A 22,018-nucleotide genomic window follows, 5' to 3' on the forward strand; every position below is an offset into this window, starting at 1 on the left:
GGACCCCCTATGGACCCTGAAGTAGAAATCAAGGCGTACCAGAAAGTGGGGGTGTAGACAAAATACACCAAAAACGCTATAGGAGTCCTTCCTGAAAAACGGGAACAGGGAATCCCAAACGACTTGCAGTGTCTTTGAAGAAGCTCCACTTCCTGGATCAGACCTTGGACTGGAACACCAACGCGTTTCAACTATGATTTTAGTCTTTTTCAAGGTGTAAAAGTGGTGGAGTTGAGTCCATATATATCCCTAGGGATCTCATTGGTTAATCCCACATTGATTCAAATATATATTAAGAAACTGCTCATGATCCAAAACATACCACCTCATCAGTGAAGCATGGTGGTGGTAGTGTCATGGCGTGGGCATGTATGGCTGCCAATGGAACTGGTTCCCTTGTATTTATTGCTGATGTGACTGCTGACAAAAGCAGCAGAATGAATTCTCAAGTGTTTCGGGCAATATTATATGCTCATATTCAGTCAAATGCTTCAGAACTCATTGGACAGCGCTTCACAGTGCAGATGGACAATGACCCGAAGCATACTGCAAAAGCAACCTAAGAGTTTTTTAAGGCTGAAAAGGGGAATGCTATGCAATGGCCAAGTCAATCCCCTGACCTGAATCCGATTGAGCATGCATTTCACTTGATGAAGACAAAACTGAAGGGAAAATGCCCTAAGAACAAGCAGGAACTGAAGACATTTGCAGTAGAGGCCTGGCAGAGCATCACCAGGTATGAAACCCAGCGTCTGGTGTTGTCTATGCGTTCCAGACCTCAGGCTGTAATTGCCTGCAAAGGATTTGCAACAAAGTATTAAAAAGAAAAAAGTTAGATTTAGGATTGTTTAGTTTGTCCCATTACTTTTGGCCCCTTAAAAAGTGGGAGGCACATATAGAAACCGTTGTAATTCCTACACCGTTCACCTGATTTGGATGTAATTACCCTCAAATTAAATCTGAAAGGCTGCAGTTAAATCACATCTTGTTTGTTTCATTTCAAAGCCATTGTGGTGGTGAATAGAGGACAAAATCTGAAAATTCTGTCAATGTCCCAATATTTATAACCTGACTATGTATGTATGTATGTATACACACACACACACTGCTGTTTTTCAGCAGGAACTCTGGGCCTGATTCAGGTTGGTTCGCAAATCTGCAATCACACGCACCCCGCTCGCTACAAAAATATGCTAATGAATGCAATCGCACGGCAACCGCAGCACTATACCAAGACACCCATCACTGTATAAAGCCGCCAACTTCCCATGACATGCATCCGCAAGTAAGCGAAAACATCGGTACCATCGCGTAACATCCACACCGTTGGGGTTGACCTGACCCGAACGCAGAAACTGCTAAACTTCCTGTCGCCATCTAGACCTCTGCCAGTGTATGCTATCGCAGGGGCCTAATTATGCACGCCCCCGTAACAGCGTTTAAACGCCCAGACATGCCTGCGTTTCTCTGACCACCCTCAAACGGTCAGGTCGTGTCGATCACTGTATGGAGGCTAACAGCGGCAAAATTATCGCAGCTAATTGAATAAGGGCCTTGTATTGAAAACAAGATAATTATTGTACTGGCTATAGTAACAGCAATGTAATGATCATGTGTGCTGTGCATATACAATAGGACACTAATAACACAGTGGTGCTGCAGGATAATCAAGCACAGGAGGAATGAGGTTAGAGGTAATCAGAACAGTTATTATTCCCGACCAACAGCGATAACACACATACCGGGCGGCGGTCACCATCCTGTCACTCTGCGCCCCTTGGACTCTGCACTCTGCTGCAGCACACTCAGCGACAGACAGACAGATCTCCGACCTGGGCCGGCACAGACAGACACACACAGCCAGCAGCAGAGACTCCTCCCTCCTTAGGGTAGTCCTTGTGTGTGTGATTGGTACAATGAGGTTTGGCCACGTCCCCCGGCTACATTCTCACAACGTTACTTGTAGTTATGTCACAGAGGGGCGTGGCTTGGGATGAAGATCTTTCTGTGTGGAGCCGAAAGGGGCTGTACTTATTGTACGAGGGGAAGTGCTGTGTGTGGATAGTGCATGGGTCAGGGTTCATCATTACTATTCATACACTCACAGACATGGCTTCTTCTCTGCAAGATGCGCAGGAGCCTGTCACTGGGGCGCAGATCATTGCTGAGGCTCTGGCTGCCCAAGTAAGCTCTCTCTTTATACACAGGCCACACCATGTAACCCAATAGCTTCAAAAGCTCTTTTCTTATACACAGACCACAACATAGCCCCATATCTGCACAAGCAATCTCTATTCTTATACACATACCACACCATAGCCCAATAGCTGCACAAGTAATCTCTATTCTTATACACAGACCACACCATAGCCCAATAGCTGCACAAGTAATCTCTATTCTTATACACAGACCACACCATAGCCCAATAGCTGCACAAGTAATCTCTATTCTTATACACAGACCACACCATAGCCCAATAGCTGCACAAGTAATCTCTATTCTTATACACAGACCACACCATAGCCCAATAGCTGCACAAGTAATCTCTATTCTTATACACAGACCACACCATAGCCCAATAGCTGCACAAGCTCTCTTCTTATACACAGACCACACCATAGCCCAATAGCTGCACAAGCTCTCTTCTTATACACAGACCACACCATAGCCGCACAAGCAATCTCTATTCTTTCTTATACACAGACCACACCATAGCCCAATAGCTGCACAAGTAATCTCTATTCTTATACACAGACCACACCATATAACCCAATAGCTGCACAAGCTCTCTTTTTATACACAGACCACACCAAAGCCCAATAGCTGCACAAGTAATCTCTATTCTTATACACAGACCACACCATAGCCCAATAGCTGCACAAGCTCTCTTCTTATACACAGACCACACCATAGCCCAATAGCTGCACAAGCTCTCTTCTTATACACAGACCACACCATAGCCGCACAAGCAATCTCTATTCTTTCTTATACACAGACCACACCATAGCCCAATAGCTGCACAAGTAATCTCTATTCTTATACACAGACCACACCATAGCCCAATAGCTGCACAAGTAATCTCTATTCTTATACACAGACCACACCATATAACCCAATAGCTGCACAAGCTCTCTTTTTATACACATACCACACCAAAGCCCAATAGCTGCACAAGTAATCGCATAAATTAGCTACTGCGATGCCGTATGCAGCCTGAGGACTCATAGCGTACGATGAAGTTAGCAATTTCTGAACAAGGCCTAACCTTGTGCAAGTGTGCATGACGCTGCGATGGTACTTTATTGTACCGATGGTTTTGCAGTCTTGCTAAACATTACGGATGTGTGTAAGGTAAAGTGGGCATCCTTGTGTAGTGCTGCAATGGCATAGCGATCGCAATGGATTAGCATACTATCGCAGGTGTACTACGTGCGTAATCGCTATTGCAATCGCAGTTGCGATCCGTGGTGAATCAGGCCCAGAGACAACACCATAGCTCAGTAGCTGCAGAATCTTTGCACAGATGCTAAATATCTTTCTTCAGGGTCCATAGAGCTCCACATAGAGACATTAGGGTGTAGGTGGGACCTGGAGGACTGGACACCAACAGCAAAGCTTTTCAATCCCAGGATGCTCCGGTCCTTCCCCCTATACCCCACCCACAGCCTGGGGGCACTTCAGTTTCATTGGTGTCCGGCAGGTGCTGGACCACTATTATAACGGGTCTGCATTAAGCAGCCAAGCTTTTACTTCATGATTTATTTTATTACTTTAATGGGCGAGCAGCACCAGACTGTCCTCCAGACATCTGTGCTGCCACCCCATCACCCCTCTGAGGCGCCGTGACTCCAAGCCTGTGCTAGGTACTCCCGGCCGTGCTCCGAGTGGGACTAGCTAGCTGGTTCTCGGAACCCAGACTGCAGTCCTGAATTGAGAGGACAGGTAAGGCGGAACCCCGTTTGCGGGGACCCGCATTGTTGCGCAGTCTTGCCTCTGGTGTCAGGAGACAGATCGGAGGAGCTGATGTGGACACTGGGGTGCCCACGACTCCACTAGACCACTGGGCCATATGACATACTGGCGCAGGGTATATGTAAAGGAGGCCAGAGGACCTGGTGGTTAAGGTCAGGAAGGGGAGAAGGCGCTCTGCCTGCAGCCCTTCCCCCAGTCCAGGGCGCCATTCCACTGCGGTCTTGGTGTTCCCTGAGCTGCTCCTCCCTCACCCTCCGCCCCCTCAGAGACGCATGGCAGCCATTTTCTGCAAGCAGGTCTCCAGGAAAGTTGGGTCCAGTCTCCATGTATACCTCTTCCACGGGCCAGGTCATACAGCGCTATATCCTACCAGCCACTGTGGTTTGTATAGTTGTTTTTAGTGCCCATTGTAAACATGTAATGTTTTTCTGCGTTTGTATGTGACTTGTGCTAGCACTAATCTCTACTTTCTATACTGGAGAGCTTATACCTTTCCCTTTATTCTACTGTACCCTGACATACTAAGGTATAGGGGGTTCATTGTACCTCACATTTCCCAGATACTTGTGAGTGCTATCACATGCTATATAATGAGGTTGCACGCTACACTGTGCCATATTATCCAGGGTGTTCACTGCACTGTATCATACTGTGTATTTTGTTATTCTTGTGGCTATGGCTGGCAGACGAAAGAATAACAAGCAACCTGATGCTGCTCCTCCTACTCTGGTATCTTGTAAGTCCTGCTCTGCGGGCTTAGCCACAGAGTACCGCATTCTGGATGGTCTCTGTATTAATTGTTACACAGCCCCAGGCCGATCATCCCCAGTGTCTCTCCCTCAGGACCCACCCTGGGCTGCCTTTTCACAAATGCTGGAAAAACTTACGGACCAAATAGCAGTGCCTGTGGTAGCTCCCCCTAGGGGGAGGCAAAGGATTTGCAGGTACTTCCTGCAAATCCTTTGCCTCCCCCTTGGGTAGACGTACTGTCTATCTCAGAACAGAGTTTGGCTAATACCTCTATGGTTTTTCAGCAAATGCTGCATAAAGATAAACCTTTACCTACTAAGCCTACTAATAGTGCTATGTTATCTTCCCAGTCCACACAGTAATCTGATTCTGAGATATCATCTGGGGAGGCAGAAGTCACAGACCTCTGAGCTCACTGACTCCGTCTCAGGAGGGGAGCCACCCTCTAAACTAAATATGCCTGCTCTTGTGAGAGCTGTTAAAACTATTCTACAAATAGAAGAGGATGAACCCGCTCCTAAGAAAAAACACTCACTTTTTAATCGACAAAAGGTTGTTTTACCAGAGTTTCCTCACTCTGACCAGATGTCTGATTACAGGGCTTGGAATATGCCCGGTAAATGGTTTCAAATTCCAAAACTGTTCAGTTACTTTTACCCTCTTCCAGCTACTGATTGTACTAAATGGGAAGTTCGCCCAGCAGTGGATTCTCATGTAACATGTCTGGTTAATATTGCCACCTTACCATTTATACCGCAACCTCCTTGAAGGAGACTACAGATAGACATATAGAAGCTTGTCTATATACTCTCTTACAGGAGCTATTTCTCGTCCTGCTAGGGCTACGGCCTGGGTGGCAGAAGCCATTGAGATTTGGGAAGAGGCCCTAGAAGAAACATTTCCCCTTGATGCTTCGAGGGAACAGCTGTCCTACATATCTCACATTAAAGATGCAGCCTCCTACTTAGGTGAAGCGGCTATGGATGCGGCTCTCCTGGCCTCCAGGATATCTGCCACTTCGGTATTGGCCCGCCGTATTCTTTGGCTACGTTCCTGGAAAACAGATTCAGAATCAAAACAGGCTCTAGAGTCTCTGCCTTATGCAGGAGACATCCTATTTAGTCCAGAATTGTATAAAATTGTGACTACTTTGGCGGCTAACAAGATTGCGTACCTGCCCTCTGAATATAATACAAAGCCTAGGACATCATCCTTTTGGTCCTTTTGCCCTCAAGGAAAAGCCAAGGGTCAGCCTTTTCCACGACAGCAGACATCAACCAAGGCCTCCAAGCCTAGGGCCAAACAGGCCTGGGCTACTAGACATCTACCTGCCATGTATAAGGACAAGCCTACAGCCTGACAGGATGGGGCTCCCAGTGTGGGAGGCCGACTTCTTCAATTTGCCCCGGGTTGGCATCAAACCACGTCACTTGCCTGGGTAAGGGAAGTGGTCTCCCACGGATACGCCCTCTCATTCCTGAGGCGACCCCCCCCCCCAGCAGTTCTTTTGCACAGGACCTCCATCAGACCCAACCAAGGCCCTGCTGCTCCTAAAAAGCCATTCAGTCTTTACTGAATTCAGGAGTAATAATTCAGGTCACCTAATAACGGGGCAGGGCTATTATTATACCCTTTTCATAGTTCAGAAGCCTCATGGGTCTCATCGGCCTACTCTCAACCTCAAATCTTTGAATAAGTTTATCAGGGTGCCCAGGTTTCGTATGGATACCCTCCGTTCCAGTATCCTAGCTATGGAGCCTGGGCATTTTATGGTATCTCTAGACATTCAGTACACTTACCTACATGTACCTATAGCGCCTTCTCATCAACAATGTCTCCAGTTTGCTATACTTCAGCAGCAGTACCAATTTCAGGCCCTGCCGTTAGGCCTTTCAGTGGCCCCCCGTGTCTTTACCAAGATCATGACAGTTCCATACTTGGACGATCTCTTGCTGTTGGCCAGTTCCACAGAGACTCTTCAACGCCATCTACAGGTAACCATTGCCTTTCTTCAAACGCACGGTTGGCTGATCAACTGGCAAAATCTTCTCTAACACCATCTCAAAGGATGGTACATTTGGAAGCCATCCTGGACTTCAGAGCTCAGAGAATCTTCCTAACAGATAACAAGATTTCAGCAATCCAGCACAGACTATGCAGACTGCTCCGCTGAGTGTCAATTCACTCTGCAGTGCAGGCCTTGGTGGAGTTCGCCCAATTTCACTCCAGGCCCCTACAACACCTAATCCTCTCCAGGTCAAATGGGCTACCCCATCTGCTCATATCCCAGATGATGAGCCTCCCACCAGAGGTTCGCCTGTCCCAAACTTGGTTACTACAGACTTCCTATTTGAACAAGGATCGTCCCTTTTGGATCCTGGACTGGTCTCTCCTCACCAAGGATGCAAGCCTCCGAGGGTAGGGTGCAATAACTGGCCAGGGCTGATGGTCCCTATTCGTGGCAGTGATACTAATCAATATCCTGGAACTTTGAGCCATCTACAGAGCTCTCACTCTGTCTCAGAATATTTTGAAAAACAGGCCAGTACAAATTCAGTCCGACAACGCCACGGCGGTGGCCTACCTTAATCACCAAGGGGGCACTCCAAGTCAGTCAGCAATGACAGAAGTGTCCCGCAATCTCACATGGGCCTAAAACAATCTCACAGCCATCTCCACAGTGTTCATCCCAGGGATTCTCAATTGGGAAGCGGATTTTCTCAGCCATTATGAATTGCATGCAGGAGAATGGTCTCTACATCCAGAAGTCTTTCACCTTCTAGTGGACAAATGGGGTCTTTCAGATGTGGATCTCATGGCTTCAAGACATAATAACAAACTTCCAATTCATGGAGCCAGAACACAGGACCCCAACATGGCCTTCATAGACGCCTTGTCGGTGAAATGGAACTTCCTTTTGGCATATCTCTTTTCTCCAATATCCTTTACTTCCTCGAGTGCATCAAAAGTTCACACAGGAGGGGGGCACAGTCCTGTTCATGGCTCCTGCTTGGCCCAGACGTCATTGTTCCCATTTTCAAAGGCTCCTCATAAACGTTCCTCTTCAACTTCCTCTACGAGTAGACCTGATGTCTCCTGGTTCATGTCTACATCCGGACTTACCCCATCTGTCTGTAATGGCTTGGTTCTTGAGACATCTCTCCTAACGGCTAAGGGTTTCTCCAGCTCTGTGGTCCAGACCATGCTCAGAGCACGTAAACCGGCCTCAGCCAGGATTTACCACAGAATATGGCATACGTATTTCAAGAAACTATGACCCGCAAGTCTTTAAGGTTTCTCGAATTCTTTCCTTTCTTCAGGCTGAACTGGATCTAGGCCTCAAGTTTTTTTGAATATGATACCACAAGCTTGGCACACCTATCTTTGGGCAGTTTCGCCCATTCCTCTTTGCAGCACCTCTCAAGCTCCATCAGGTTGGATGGGAAGCATTGGTGCACGGCCATTTTCAGATCTCTCCAGAGATGTTCAATCGGTTTCAAGTCTGGGCTCTGGCTGGGCCACTCAAGGACATTCACAGAGTTGTCCTGAAGCCACTCCTTTGATATCTTGGCTGTGTGCTTAGGGTCGTTGTCCTGCTGAACCGTCGCCCCAGTCTGAGGTCAAGAGCACTCTGCAGCAGGTTTTCATTCAGGATGTCTCTGTACATTGCTGCATTCATCTTTCCCTCTATCCTGACTAGTCTCCCAGTTCCTGCCGCTGAAAAACATCCCTACAGCATGATGCTGCCACTACCATGCTTCACTGTAGGTATGGTATTGGCCTGGTGATGAGCGGTGCCTGGTTTCCTCCAATCATAACGCCTGGCATTCACGCCAAAGAGTTCAATCTTTGTCTCATCAGACCAGAGAATTTTGTTTCTCATGGTCGGAGAGTCCTTCAGGTGCATTTTGGCAAACTTCAGGCAGGCTGCCATATGCTTTTTACAAGGAGTGTCTTCCGTCTTGCCACTCTACCATACATGCCTGATTGGTGGATTGCTGCTGAGATGGTTGTCCTTCTGGAAGGTTCTCCTCTCTCCACAGAGGAATGCTGTATCCCTGACAGAGTGACCATCGGGTTCTTGGTCACCTCCCTGACTAGGGCCCTTCTCCCCCTGATCGTTCAGTTTAGATGGCCAGCCAACTCTAGGAAGAGTCCTGCTGGTTCCAAACTTCTTCCATTAATGAATGATGGAGGCCACTGTGCTCATTGGGACCTTCAAAGAAGCAGATATTTTTCTGTACCCTTCCCCAGATTTGTGCCTCAAGACAATCCTGTCTCGGAAGTCTACAGACAATTCCTTGGACTTCATGCTTGGTTTGTGCTCTGACATGCACTGTCAAGTGTGGGACCTTATATAGACAGGTGTATGCCTTTCAAAATCATGTCAAAACAACTGAATTTACCACAGGTAGACTCCAGTTAAGCTGTAGGAACATCTCAAGGATGATCAGTGGAAACATGATGCACCTGAGCTCAATTTTGAGCTTCATGGCAAAGGGTTTGAATACTTATGTACATGTGATTTCTTAGTTTTTTTTTTCTTTTTTAATTATTAAATTTGCAAAAATCTCAAACTTTTTACACGTTGTCATTATGGGGTATTGTGTGTAGAATTTTGAGGACAAAATTGAATTTATTCCATTTTGGAATAAGGCTGTAATTTAACAAAATGTGGAAAAAGTGAAACACTGTGAATACTTTCCGGATGCACTGTATCTGGTCTCAGCGCAGAATTGCTACTATACCGGATGTTCACACCTTCATGCAAGGTGTTCTACGTATACAACCTCCCTTTGTTCCTCCTGTGGCTCCATGGGATTTGTCAGTGGGGCCCCAAGCACTTCAGGAACCTCCAGATGTATTTGCATGACTATCTCACATGTTTACACGCAGACTGGCCCTCCTATGCCGGCTCATTCTACTCGCTCTTTGGGTCCCTCGTGGGCAGTTCAGAGTGGTGCCTCAGCTGAACAGGGTCACCACCTGGTCTTCTGTCCACACCTTTCTCAGGTTTTATGCCTTTAATACATTTGCCTCTCCGGATGGTTCGGTTGGGTTCTCCTAACAGCTTAGGAGCGTTACCTCCCTTGAACAACTGCTTTGGGATATTCCCAATGTCTCCCTGTGGAGCTCTATGGACCCTGAAGAAGAAAAGGAGAGTTATGGTAAAACTTACCTTCGTTAACTCTTTCTTCGAAGTCCATAGGGTTCACAGGGCACCCGCCCTGACGCTCCTAGCTTCTATGTGTCTCTTCTCCTGGTCACATTTCCTTCTCTGTGTGGGAGTGTGATTCTTCAGTGTACCAGCCTTCCTTCTCTCTTATCCTGCTCTTGCCTTGGGCTTGTTAACAAAACTGAGGCCTCAGGCTGTGGGCGGGGGTATAGAGGGAAGGACCGGAGCATCCAGGGATTGAAAAGCTTTGCTGTTGGTGTCCAGTCCTCCAGGTCCACTCTCTCTGTGGATCCTATGGACTTCGAAGAAAGAGAGTTAACCATTGAGATAGTGGGGAGTGAAAACTCCTCCCTCCTAGTGCTGATACGCTGTGTCTCCCTTCCCGGCCGGCTCCACTGGGCCAGCAGCTGCCATGACAGGGACAGTGCTATCCCTGCTGTGGGGTGATAGGGCAACAACAGCTGCAGCTGTCGATATCGATAGTGTCAGTGTCACTGACTGTTCATACATAGCCCTTGACATCGGGGCTGCTATTTTATAGATAGCAGCGCCGATAATGACAGGGACACATAATACCCCTATAATTTTACACCAAACTCCACAATTATACATGAGAGAAGCGTTATCAGTACACATAATATGCGCTGATACCACTCCTTCACATATTGCCCCTTAATACATTTGCCCAACTCTTCCAAACCGAGACAGACCTGGAACAGATCCCCTTCAGACAGCACTGCCAACCCAGGTTATTCCCAGGTTGGAGCTGTTCACACTGCACACGGGAACTGTTCTGATGGAGCTTGGAGATTACATAATCTCCAAGCGCCGGGAAATTCCGGAACTCCCCATGCTTTTATTTGGGATCCGTGTTACCCGTTTACACTGCAGGGCTACACGGTTCGTTCCCGTGTTAAACCCTGCAAGCTACCCGGGTTGGATTGCCAGGTCACTGGACTCGGAATCTAACTCTCTTTTACACCTAGCAATGACCCAAGTTTTAGCTGCGGTGTAAAAGGGATATCACACCCCCTGATCTAATGGAGCCGGCTGCCTTGATTATCCATTTTATTACTGCAGACAGCTTTGTGGGGGCACCCCCAGTGTTGGTGCTGCCACTATATGTTTGCCTGGTATTTGTAGTCATGCTGAAGGAAGGAGGAGGTAACAATCCGCAATCATTATAGTTAGCTGCTATGACTGCATATTGTTAGGAATTGTTTTATTTCTAAAAAAAAATTGTGTATCTAATAGGATCCATTAATAGCATCGTGTGTGTATATAACTGGGTGCCATTCATGCTTGGCATAAAATACCTGGCATTCCCCTCTTATTGGCAGGTTATACTTGGACTAGGTTGTGTACACACCTAAAGATTTATCTGTCCAATCTGTCTGGTGGGAAGGGAAAACTGGTAATGTATCAGAGCAAATAACAATAAAAATTTGCTCGAAAACAGTGAAAAACGTACAAAAGCTACCTTCCCCTTAATGTTAGGGACGCCGGTATAGAGGAGCCTTGACGCTGGCCCGGCGCTTAATCATACATTTGCAAATGTATGCAACCAATACCTCTGAATTTCTATTATGTAGGATTCAAGTATTTTTGCTAATATTGCTGCAGTGTGCTGGAGGGAATCTTCTTTTTTCTCTGGCACATATTATAGGATGTAAGCAACGTTATTTCAGTCATCTGTACAACTTTGGTTTCCGTCACTGTAATATACTGTATTTAAGCATGGTCTTCTTCAGAGATGTGCAAATGTGGTATTTCCACCTTCTAAGGCTGCGTACACATTTATATGGTAGGAAGGAATATCTGGTAATCTGCTATACATTACCAGATATTCCTTCCTACCATATAGATGTGTACGCAGCCTTAGAAGGTGGAAATACCACATTTGCACATCTCTGAAGAAGACCATGCTTAAATACAGTATATTACAGTGACGGAAACCAAAGGAACATGTGCAGAATAGTGTTCACTCTAGGTGCAGGGTGCTGATCAGTGAGGGGGGGAATATTTTAAATTTGAAGGGAAAAATATTAGACGCGATGAATCGCTGTAGCGCAACATCAAGTGTAAAATTTTGCCCGGCAAAGTTCAACTATGCCCCCCTCACTGGTCAGCACCCTGCACCTAGACTAGCACTGCAGAAGTTTTACCCCAAACCCACTTAGCATAAAAGCTATAATCTGCCCAACTATGGCAAGTCTTGACAGAGTATTTAATTCCTAATTAGCAGCAATAGGACAGATATTATTGTGTATGCAAAAAATTGTATTTCTCTGTGTTTTAATGCTCCACTAATGGCTTTCGCTTACTGTTTAATAAAAGTAATAATTTAGGCTCTGGCATTCATTGGAAACTGACTGATAATCATTTACTTGTATTAATAGGCAAATGTAAAACATGCAACATGCTATGAATTGTTTTTTTTTATTCTGCTAACTGTTGTATTTTACAGTTTAATAACCTACTTATATTTGATGTCATTAAAACGTACCTGTAAATTTCCCACTTCAGTATATAGTTCCCATATTATATTAGACTTAAATAAAAATAAACAGATCAAAGAATTACAAACCTGTAATTACTACAAGATTTGTTCTTTTTGACATCTTATTTTTTTTTTGTGTGTCTTTCAGAATGTAAAGTACATGTTTGGTATAGTTGGCATTCCTGTTATTGAAATAGCTATCGCTGCCCAAGCTGCTGGGATCAAGTATGTGGGTATGAGAAATGAACAAGCTGTAAGTACCTTAGTGTGTTACTCAATAAGTTACTATCCATAAGGGCATGATTTGTTCCAATATCCTCACACCCCATTTGCAAATAGAGGGAATCCTGCAGAGGTCCCCACAGCGTAGCTGACATCCCTGCATGTGATCTCCGTTTTACACTGCGTCCCAGATGTAGCAGAAGGCTCCTGCAGGGCTGACAACCCAACCGCAGTTTATAGAAGACAAGAAACACCCAGAAACCAAGTGAAAGTCAGACATTATAAGCTATAATTCAGCGTAGTACCAGCCATATCCTATTACACCTCATCTGCATGGTGACATCAGAGAATCACACATGCTTTCATACAGTACAATAAAAGTTACATTCCATAGCTACTTATCTATGATGACATCACAGCATGGGAGGAGTCGGTAGTCCTCCCTAAATAGTTAGAGAATAAAGTTTCTTTGTAATCTATCTTTCAGGCTTGCTATGCCGCCTCAGCAGTGGGATACCTCACAGGCCGGTAAGTAGAATACATGTTAGTGGAAGAAAAATGAGAAACCATGATATCCAAGCCACCACTGCTTCCTTAAACTTGTATGTTCCCAATATTAAAAATATTTCTGTCTATGAATCAAAATGACACAATGTAGCATGATGTAGAGAGAACCAAACACAGCTCTGTGGGTAGCAAACAAACACTTTGCTGGTGCATCACACACATATTGGCGCCTACTCCCGGCATCCCTGACTCCTCCCACCCCCCTGTCACCATGTCCGCACCGGCAGGGCTGGATTGAGGGCCACATGGGCCTGGAGCTAAAAATGATTAAGGGCCTATTTAGAAAAGCAGATTAGGTGTGACCAGTGCTGTGTGGTGTGGCCAGAGCCACATGGGCATATACACCCGCTATAATCTCAACACCAATGTCTCCCTAAATATGTAAAAGAAAAAAAATTATATTTTGTGAGGTAACCTGAAATACAATTTCACTACTTATGATTCATGGCTAACCATGTGGTCAGCAGACAGTCAGTAAACATCATGCTGTCATGATGATGGGCCTATTTTTATTTGGAGGCCTGGAGCTGGAGCTCCATCCGCCCCATTGTTAATCTGGCCCTGCGCACCGGCCAACAGTGACAGTCCATTCCTGTATAGGAATTTGAGTGTAAAATGGTCTCACTGTGGTAACACCTCAGTCTGTACATGTTTTCAGCTGGATGGAATATATGTGAAATACATAGAATTTAGCAGGATTTATAACTGGGAGAGAATCTTTGTAGCAGGGTACAGAGCTGGCCGTTATCTTAACTGACCCAGAGTCTAAAGCTTTGTACACACCAAACAATGATGCAACCCAGCGACGATGTGATGTAATGATACATCTCGCGTGCCGTACCCACTGGCATATGATGGCGCTATGTATCATTGCATGCTGCATGTAACTGCAGCGCAGATGGGACGATGCAGTGAACGATGGATTGGGCGTACACACTATACAATGTGTACGATATATTGTTTCAGTCTGGGTCATACCCAGTTTAAAAGGCCACATTAATAACGATTCTGACAAGATAAATTAATAGTCACCGCTTTTCTGATTTTCCATTATATTTTAGGTAGGTCCAAAAGCAACACATACATTTTTGTTTTTCAACTCCATGCTACACTAGCTGTACCTTTACCCTTATCTGTTACTGAGAGGCAGATGTCATGGTGATCACTCTCCAACCTGGGAAGGAGGTGTCATAATTATTAGTGAGCTAGTTAAGTCAAGTAGTACAGATACATCTTAATGGTAATGGTTGTGTAAAAGAAGAGTTATTTCTTAAGCTGATTCCAATTCACAGGAATGTAAGACATTAAGATCATCCGAAAGTGCTAAAGGCAACTACTTCTATTATTGATAGAGGATATAAGTATTACACTTTTTTTTTTTTTTAGTAAACTTTTTTGTTCAGATTACAAACTACATATTAAAAGAATTGTATTTTGTGTAAGGTAAATCATGTTGCATGCTTTCCCTTCATTAACAAATCCAGATGTATTTTCTATTTTCAGACCTGGCGTGTGTCTCGTAGTGTCCGGACCTGGCCTTATTAATGCTCTTAGTGGCATGGCAAATTCTAACATGAACTGCTGGTAATCTCTTCTCTTACTGTTTTGATATTTTTTTATGGCCTAAGGCAGGGGTGGGGAACCTTTTTTCTGCCTAGGGCCATTTTGATATATATATATATATATAATATTATTCGCGGGCCTGGTGCAGGCCACGCCCCCTCTGTGTGGCATCACACAGGGGTGGGGCCACAATGACCGGTGATTACAGCTATGCTCAGAGTATCCTGAGGATGCTCCTGGAAGCTGTAAGGGTAGCGGAGGGACCGTCTGAAGCGTCCTAAGGACAATGCAGACGGCACTGCTGCATAGATTCTGGCTGCAGGGTACCATTATAGGCACCCTGCTAGCCAGATGAGTCTAGCAGAAAAAAGCTCAAAGGGCCAAACCAAATAATTCCGGGGGCCTTATACTGCCCCTGGGCCTGAGGTTCCCCATCCCTGGTCTAAGGTATTGGTACAACTACTGCAATAATTGTAAGCACAAAGTAATGCCTACATGAGACCATACAATTACACTATAGCTTGGTATGACGATTACTCCAAAATTTGGGTGTGTATCATGGCAACGGGGTTTAGATCTTGAGAAGAGGGTACTGCAACACCCCAAAATGTAAAAACAAAGGTCCTTACTGCTTATTTTGAATGGTGTGCAAATCTTTTCTGTCTGGCTGGATTACCAGTGTTTAATGTTTAGACCGTTATCAATCTTGGGTAAATTAAATAATCCATTACTTTCCAAAGTTTTTTTTCAGTAACAAAGAACTGTCTATGTTTAGGGCTAAATATAACATTGTAAGAAAATAACAAAATCATGGGAAATACTATACAACAGTAGTACTTAACCACAGTCCTCAAGTACCACTGATTGGCCATGTTTTGTGGCTTTCTTTAAGGGCAATTTGTGGATTTCCTGAACAGACTGGAACCGCTGGCTGGAAATGCCGACCAGTGACCATTGATGATTGTCTATCCGTCGGGGAATCTGTGAAATTCTACATGATTTTTACAAAGATCATTTGGCAAATCAGTTGGATTTCTCCGATGTGCCCACACCGGCATCTGGGGAGCGGTGAATTGGCCAAAACTGTAGCTAGTGTATGGGGGCTTGTAGTCATGTATGGGTAAATTAACCTGCAGTATTTTGCTGGGTTAGTAATTATTCCACCTGTTCCCACAGAAAGTAATCTTCAAAAAATGACCTGTTGGGAAAACTTGAGGGTTGAAACGCTGCTATACAACATACTTTTGTTATTTTCTGGTGAATGTTTAGATTTATTGACGTTATATTATTTTTATTTTTAGGCCGCTTATTGTTTTGGGAGGATCTTCTGATACTAACCAAGAAACAATGGGGGCTTTCCAAGAGTTTCCTCAGGTACTCTAAGTTCAAAGTTAATTCCTAGATGAGGATGGGAATTTTTAATTAAATCAAGAGTCCCAGATTTTATTAAACACTTTCTTGTTCTAACCAATATTGTATTTAATCTTTCCAACTAGCCAAGGTGGGGGGTCTGGAATCACATCCAGAAGACAATTGTAACCTTTTAACGGCATAGAGACCACTTGTGATTTTCTGGAAGGGTGATGATGATGACTACCACATTACTTTTATTTTCTGTTTGGTTTTGTTTGTTTTTATTTGTTTTGTTTTCTTTAGGTGGAAACTTGTAGACTGTATAGCAAATTATCTGCTAGACCCAGCAGCTTGGAAGCCATACCGTCTGTGATTGAAAAGGTATTTTTCCCTTTTTTTTGTATTATTATTATTTTTTTTATTATTATTTATTCTGTTTACTGAATTAGCACACCTATTGACTTCATCATTATTGGATAGTCTTTGGCCACCTCTACTCTAGGAGACTCCATGTGAATAAGGTACAGTATGATCAGATTAACACAGTCTTCATCATTGCTTTTCTTTTTCCCAGGCTGTGAGAACCAGCATGTATGGTCGACCTGGTGCTTGTTATGTTGACATTCCCGGAGACTTTGTAAATAAGATGGTTACCAGGGGTGATGTGAGGTATGTGCATAGTAGTTTTTGTGACTAATGTAAGGCTTGATCTCAGATTTCTTGTTAAAGTCTTTAGGTGTTTTTGTGGGGGTCTTAAATTGTTGATGATTGTATAAGTGAGGGGAAGAAAAGCACATGAGGGAAGAGGGCCCTGCCGGTGAGAGCTTATATTCTATTGGGCAGTGGGAGACAGACAGGGATGGCACAGAGGGGAGAGACAGTGAGCAAGGTACATGGAGCACTTGGTAAGAATGAGAGCTGGAAAGCTTTGATAAAGAAGTGGGTCTTGAGAGCTTGTGTTTAATTTTGTACAGAGGTGGAGAGTCCAAGAGGGAGAGAGTTCCAGAGGAAAGGAGCAGCACAGGCAAAATCTTGGAGGCAGGAGTGGGAGGAGGGCGGTAAGGCCGCGTTCATTTGTGGAGCGAAGTGGGTAGGTTGAAGTTTAATGGAAGATGGAGTCAGATATGTAAATAGGAGAGGATTGAGTCAGCTTTGTAAGTGAGTGTGAAGAACTTGAATTGGATTCTGAAGGGGAACGGGAGCCAGTGTAAGGTTTGTAGGAGAGGGAGGCAGATTTGGAAAGGAAGATGAACAGGGCAGTAGCATTGAGGACAGATTGGAGTACAGAGATGTGGGACACAAGGAGGCCAGATAAGGAGGTACAGTGGTCGAGTCTAGAGATAACTGGTTAGTGGATGAGAGTCTTAGTTGCCTACAGTGTGAGAACGTGTCTGATCATGGAGATATTTCTGAGATGGAAATGGCAGGACTGCGAAAGGTACTGAATGTGTGGTTAGAAGAAGAGGGAGGAGTCGAGGATGACTCCAAGACGGCGCACTTGTGGGCTAGAGGAGTTGGTGGTGCTGTCAAAGATAATGAAATTGTGGGAGGTGAGGTTATTCAGGAGGGTGGGAAGATAATCAGCTCAGTTTTAGACATGTTGGGCGAGATGTAATAGGGTCCGAGTTTTATAAATGTGCGAGTATAGAGCTATACTCGCACATTTTTACAACTCACCCTATGTAATAGTGTGCGAGAACATGTAAACTTGCATGTTTCTCACACCCCCGCAACACGCAATGGCAAAACACGCATCCAGATGTTTTGGCATTGTGAGGATACAACTCTGGTAATGTAATAGAGGGCTTGATTCACTAGGGCACCATCGACCCGCTTGCGAGTGCTCAGCACTCGCGAACGGGTCTGAATCAGGCCCAGAGTGCGAATGTTTAACTTGCACACTAAAACAGACCTGCTTCAGGATAGAGAGTCTAGCCTGAGCAGGTCTGAGTTACACAGAAACATGCACAGATCTGTGAGATCCGTGCATATTTCTGTGTGTAAAAAAAGTAAACCGTTAAATTACGTGCCCCTTCTCCCCCCCACAAGCATAACCAGCCCCAACTAACCTTTAGTAACCTAGCGGTTCTAAACCATTGGGCCCGCCTTTCTCAGCCAAAGCATTTATATAGGAAATGCAGCAGCTGAGCCCCTCATTTGCGAGGTACCGGCCTTAGAGGACGGTACCTGTCAATGGGTTCGAGTAAGGCTTGTTTTATTTTCCAAAGACATTGGATGCCCGGAAGAGGACCGGAAGAAGGGGTAGGTGAGTATGGATTTTTTTTACAGGTGCCGTGGATTCTACTGGAAAAGTGGATGTGAATGGCTACAGGAATTCTAGGTGAGTATTTGTGAGTGTGCAAGTATGCTTTAATAAAATTTTACTGTCACGGTTCGTGTGTCTTGTGGTTATTTTAATATTTCTTTTGCAGGTGAACTAGCAGGCCCTTAGTGCCCCGCATGCTGGTACTTGTGGTTCTCCAAGTACAAGCATGCCGGGGAGGCTTGCTAGGACCCTAGTTCTGCAGTAAAAGACCATATTAATCATTCTATTTTTTACACTTTTAACACAATCAACCCGGCACCCACCGGCCAGGGGTGCTGGCGATAGCCCCTGGCTATCAGCTCAGGCCTGGTGTGCCCTGTAGAGGGGGAACCCCTTTATCTGGGGGGTCCCCACCTCCCCAGGGATCCCCGGCCTGGTGTGACTAGCTGTCAGCTATATTGCTTTGGCCGGGGGACCCGGTGAAACGGTTCCCTGGCTGTGGCATTACACCCCCGCTAGAAAGAGTCTGGTGCTGGTTATGGAAAGTGCAGGGGACCCCTACTCATTTTGTCCCCTGTATTTCCACAGCCAGGACCTGCTCAACACAGGCCGGTTCTGGTTCATAAAATACAAAGGAACCCTACGCTTTTTCCTCTGTATTTTAAGAACCAGGACAAGCTCAACAGAGCCCAGGGCTGGTTATGCTTGTGTTTACTATTTTTTTTAACAGAAAAACAGAAAGGGGAGTATCCTCTAGATATCCCCCAGCAAATTGTACCTGCAACAATATTTGAAAACTATATGGTAATAGAAATTCAGAGATATTTGTTGCAAGCATTTGTAAGTACATGGTAAGCTGCCAGGCCACTTCACGGCTTCTCTGATACTGGCAGTCCCTACTCTGCATGAGGCCTTACAATAGATAATTACATGGCCAAGAGTGGGTTCTGTTATCATGCAGAGTAGGGCCTCCCAGTATCAGAGAAGCCGTGAAGTGGCCTGGCAGCTTACCATGTACTTATACTTACAAATGCATGCAACAAATTTCTCTGAATTTCTATTACCATATACTGTAGATTTCAAGTATTGTTGCAGGTACAATTTAGTGTGCTGGGGGGATATCTAGGGGATACTCCCCTTTCTGTGTTTCTGTCTAGCATGACCCCTCCCATTCATGCACCTGAAGAGTATTGCCAAATTGATTTGAGCAGCTTCCATTTTATGTTTACTATTTTTTTAACACAGAAACCTTCACGGATCTCGCTTATCTGCAGGCTTGGACTGGGCTACCGGTGAATCGGGTAATTACCCGGTGGGGCTTAGCAGGCCGCGATCGGGAGGGGTTGCTGTCCAGCCTGTGAAAGTGCCCCTTGCCCTCCCACGACCAGTACTAGGCATGGCCTCCCAACACCTGCACTTTTTCCACAGATCCCTACCACATGCTGCTCTGGAGCAGCTCAGCAACAAGAATGGAGCCTAATGCAGGGGGCAGAGCCTAACACTGGGAGTAGTTCTGTGAGGATCGGGGATCCCGGCTGCAGTCAGCCTAATTATGATGTTAAATTGCCCCTTTCTCAGGGGCCCCACAAGCCAGGTTTACCTGCCAGCTTCTGCCTCTTGTCCCCAGACTCCTACCACATGCTGCTCTGCTCTCTACAGTGAGAGAGCTCTAGAGTTGATGGATGTGTCAGCAGCAGTGGGGAAATCTGCCTGAAGTCTGAAGGAGAGCCATATCTATAGAGCGCACAGCTGACCAGGCACAATACTTGGGTTTTCTCCTCCTCTGCGCCTTCCTTTTTCTTCCCCCTACTCCTAACTAACTCATCCTTCACCTCACCCACTGGCCTTCACCTTAATCCTCTCTAGTACCCCATTTCTTATAATATCTTTTGCCATCCATAGTTACATCCCCTCACTTACCTACTCTTGCCACAATACTCCCCTCACCTATAAATCTTCCTCATACATCCTATTCCTACTAACCCCGCTCCTTCTTCTGGTTGTCGGTAATCCTGCTACATCTCCCCACTTCCCTCCAACATTCTTGGGAACTTTCTGGATTGCTAGATATGTCTACAATAACCTGGCCTCCATTCATAATATTTTTATCTCTAATTTCCTAAAGCTCATTGGCCACACCACTTCAGTTAATGACCACACCTACCAATTGGTCACACCCCTTCAGCGGGCCCCTTCCGTTACATTTCCCTGGTGGACCCGTCATGCCCCAGTCCGACACTGCTGATCTGTGAAGGCTTTTGTGTAACTCGGACCTTGTAATGCAAGGTCTGAGTTTTCATAGGAGAAAACGCTCACACTCTATCGCACAATGTAATAGCCTCATACTCGCTAGTTCGCAGGCTATTACATTTGGAGAGTTGTGAGACAAATTCGGACATTTAAATGTGCATGAAGCTCCGAGTTTGTCTCACTCAAAAAACTTCGACCTTATTACATCTCTTTATATATTTGGCTTTGTACCATATAAATTTGTCAGACCTTTGATATATTATTTGTAAATACAATATTAACAGGAAACAGCTTTGAATACATTTTTGAGATACTTATATAACTACAGTATTGGCTTCAAGCTTTTCAGGGGTATAATCCTATATAGTATGTTTAGGGCAGCATAAAACATCATGAACTAGCTGATCATTTCTTGGTTGCTTAATCAAGTTGGGCCATTTTCATTTCCACCTAACAATATAAGCTTCAATAACTTAGATAGTTTTAGACCGTATCCAATTATTAACTAATAACTTGCATATAATAATGTTAGTGCTTGTTGATCTCTGCTCCACCTCCTGTCAGGTCTTCATTTCTTTTTACGTATTTGTGTGGCACAAAGTTAGCAAGCGCTGTCCTGTTCTGCTAGGAATCTGCCATTTAGAGACTCCCACCGTTCCTCTTTGGTAACCGCAGGGGCATAACTGTTTTTCACCAGATTCCCACTGTACTGTATGTTCCCACTGTACTGTATGTTCCCACTGTACTGTATGCTCCATGGTCTCCTGTGGATTCACATGTAGGGAAAGTGATGAACCAATACACACCCCAACTCTGTTTTATTGCCATAATTTGTGTAAAGAATCATTTAGGAATTTGCAAAAGCACACCCCTGGAGCATATTTACATATTCTTATGTCCTCTGGCTATTTTTGTGCAGATCGGCACATTTGGGTTAAGCACATGGGTCTGTATTGAAACACTGCAGCATGTGCATGGGGGGTGCAGAAGTTTTAAGCATCTAGTGGGAGGAGCTAAACGGATCAAGGGTTTTCTTTTTTAGCTGAGCAGTATAATTGTATTCATGTGTCATTAGGACCACATGCAAAAAATATATTTTGTTTTACCTGGTAAGATGTACAGTATATGAGATTCAGCGGGGAAATAGTGGTGCTTCATTTGATTAGTAGGTGGCCCAGATATATGTTCTCCGCTCCCTTCCCCCACTCATAAGGACAGGTGTTGTTGGGGTGCTATTAAACAGGTGTCGGTCTATGCTTTTAATGGCCAATGTTTGTATCAACAAGACTCGCTTGATACAGGTACGCACATTTATATGTGCACAAATACCATGTAATAGAAATTCATATATTTATGACCACAACACAACCTCACTCTCATGATTAATTAGAGATGTAAG

General features: G+C 44.9%; 2 protein-coding genes across 5 annotated transcripts in view; one reads left to right on the top strand and one right to left on the bottom strand.

Moving 5' to 3' along the window:
• Positions 1–1,915, bottom strand: part of BTD (biotinidase) — a 57,615-nt gene extending 55,700 nt beyond the window's left edge. For all 4 annotated transcript variants that reach the window (XM_088445449.1, XM_088445448.1, XM_088445447.1 and 1 more), the window contains exon 1: positions 1,743–1,915. The gene's annotated coding sequence lies outside the window, so the exon portion shown is untranslated. The remainder of the gene's footprint in view (positions 1–1,742) is intronic.
• A 122-nt stretch (positions 1,916–2,037) lies between these two features.
• Positions 2,038–22,018, top strand: part of HACL1 (2-hydroxyacyl-CoA lyase 1) — a 55,306-nt gene continuing 35,325 nt past the window's right edge. Inside the window, exons 1-7 of the mRNA XM_088445409.1 lie at positions 2,038–2,184; positions 12,547–12,651; positions 13,108–13,148; positions 14,691–14,771; positions 16,052–16,124; positions 16,407–16,484; positions 16,678–16,772. Of these exons, the coding sequence (XP_088301535.1) occupies positions 2,110–2,184; positions 12,547–12,651; positions 13,108–13,148; positions 14,691–14,771; positions 16,052–16,124; positions 16,407–16,484; positions 16,678–16,772 (548 nt within the window). The 5' untranslated portion in view covers positions 2,038–2,109. The remainder of the gene's footprint in view (positions 2,185–12,546; positions 12,652–13,107; positions 13,149–14,690; positions 14,772–16,051; positions 16,125–16,406; positions 16,485–16,677; positions 16,773–22,018) is intronic.

This window comes from Taudactylus pleione, unplaced genomic scaffold, assembly GCF_031769625.1.
Source record: "Taudactylus pleione unplaced genomic scaffold, aTauple2 ptg000380l, whole genome shotgun sequence".
In the NCBI taxonomy this organism is placed as follows: Eukaryota; Metazoa; Chordata; class Amphibia; order Anura; family Myobatrachidae; genus Taudactylus; species Taudactylus pleione.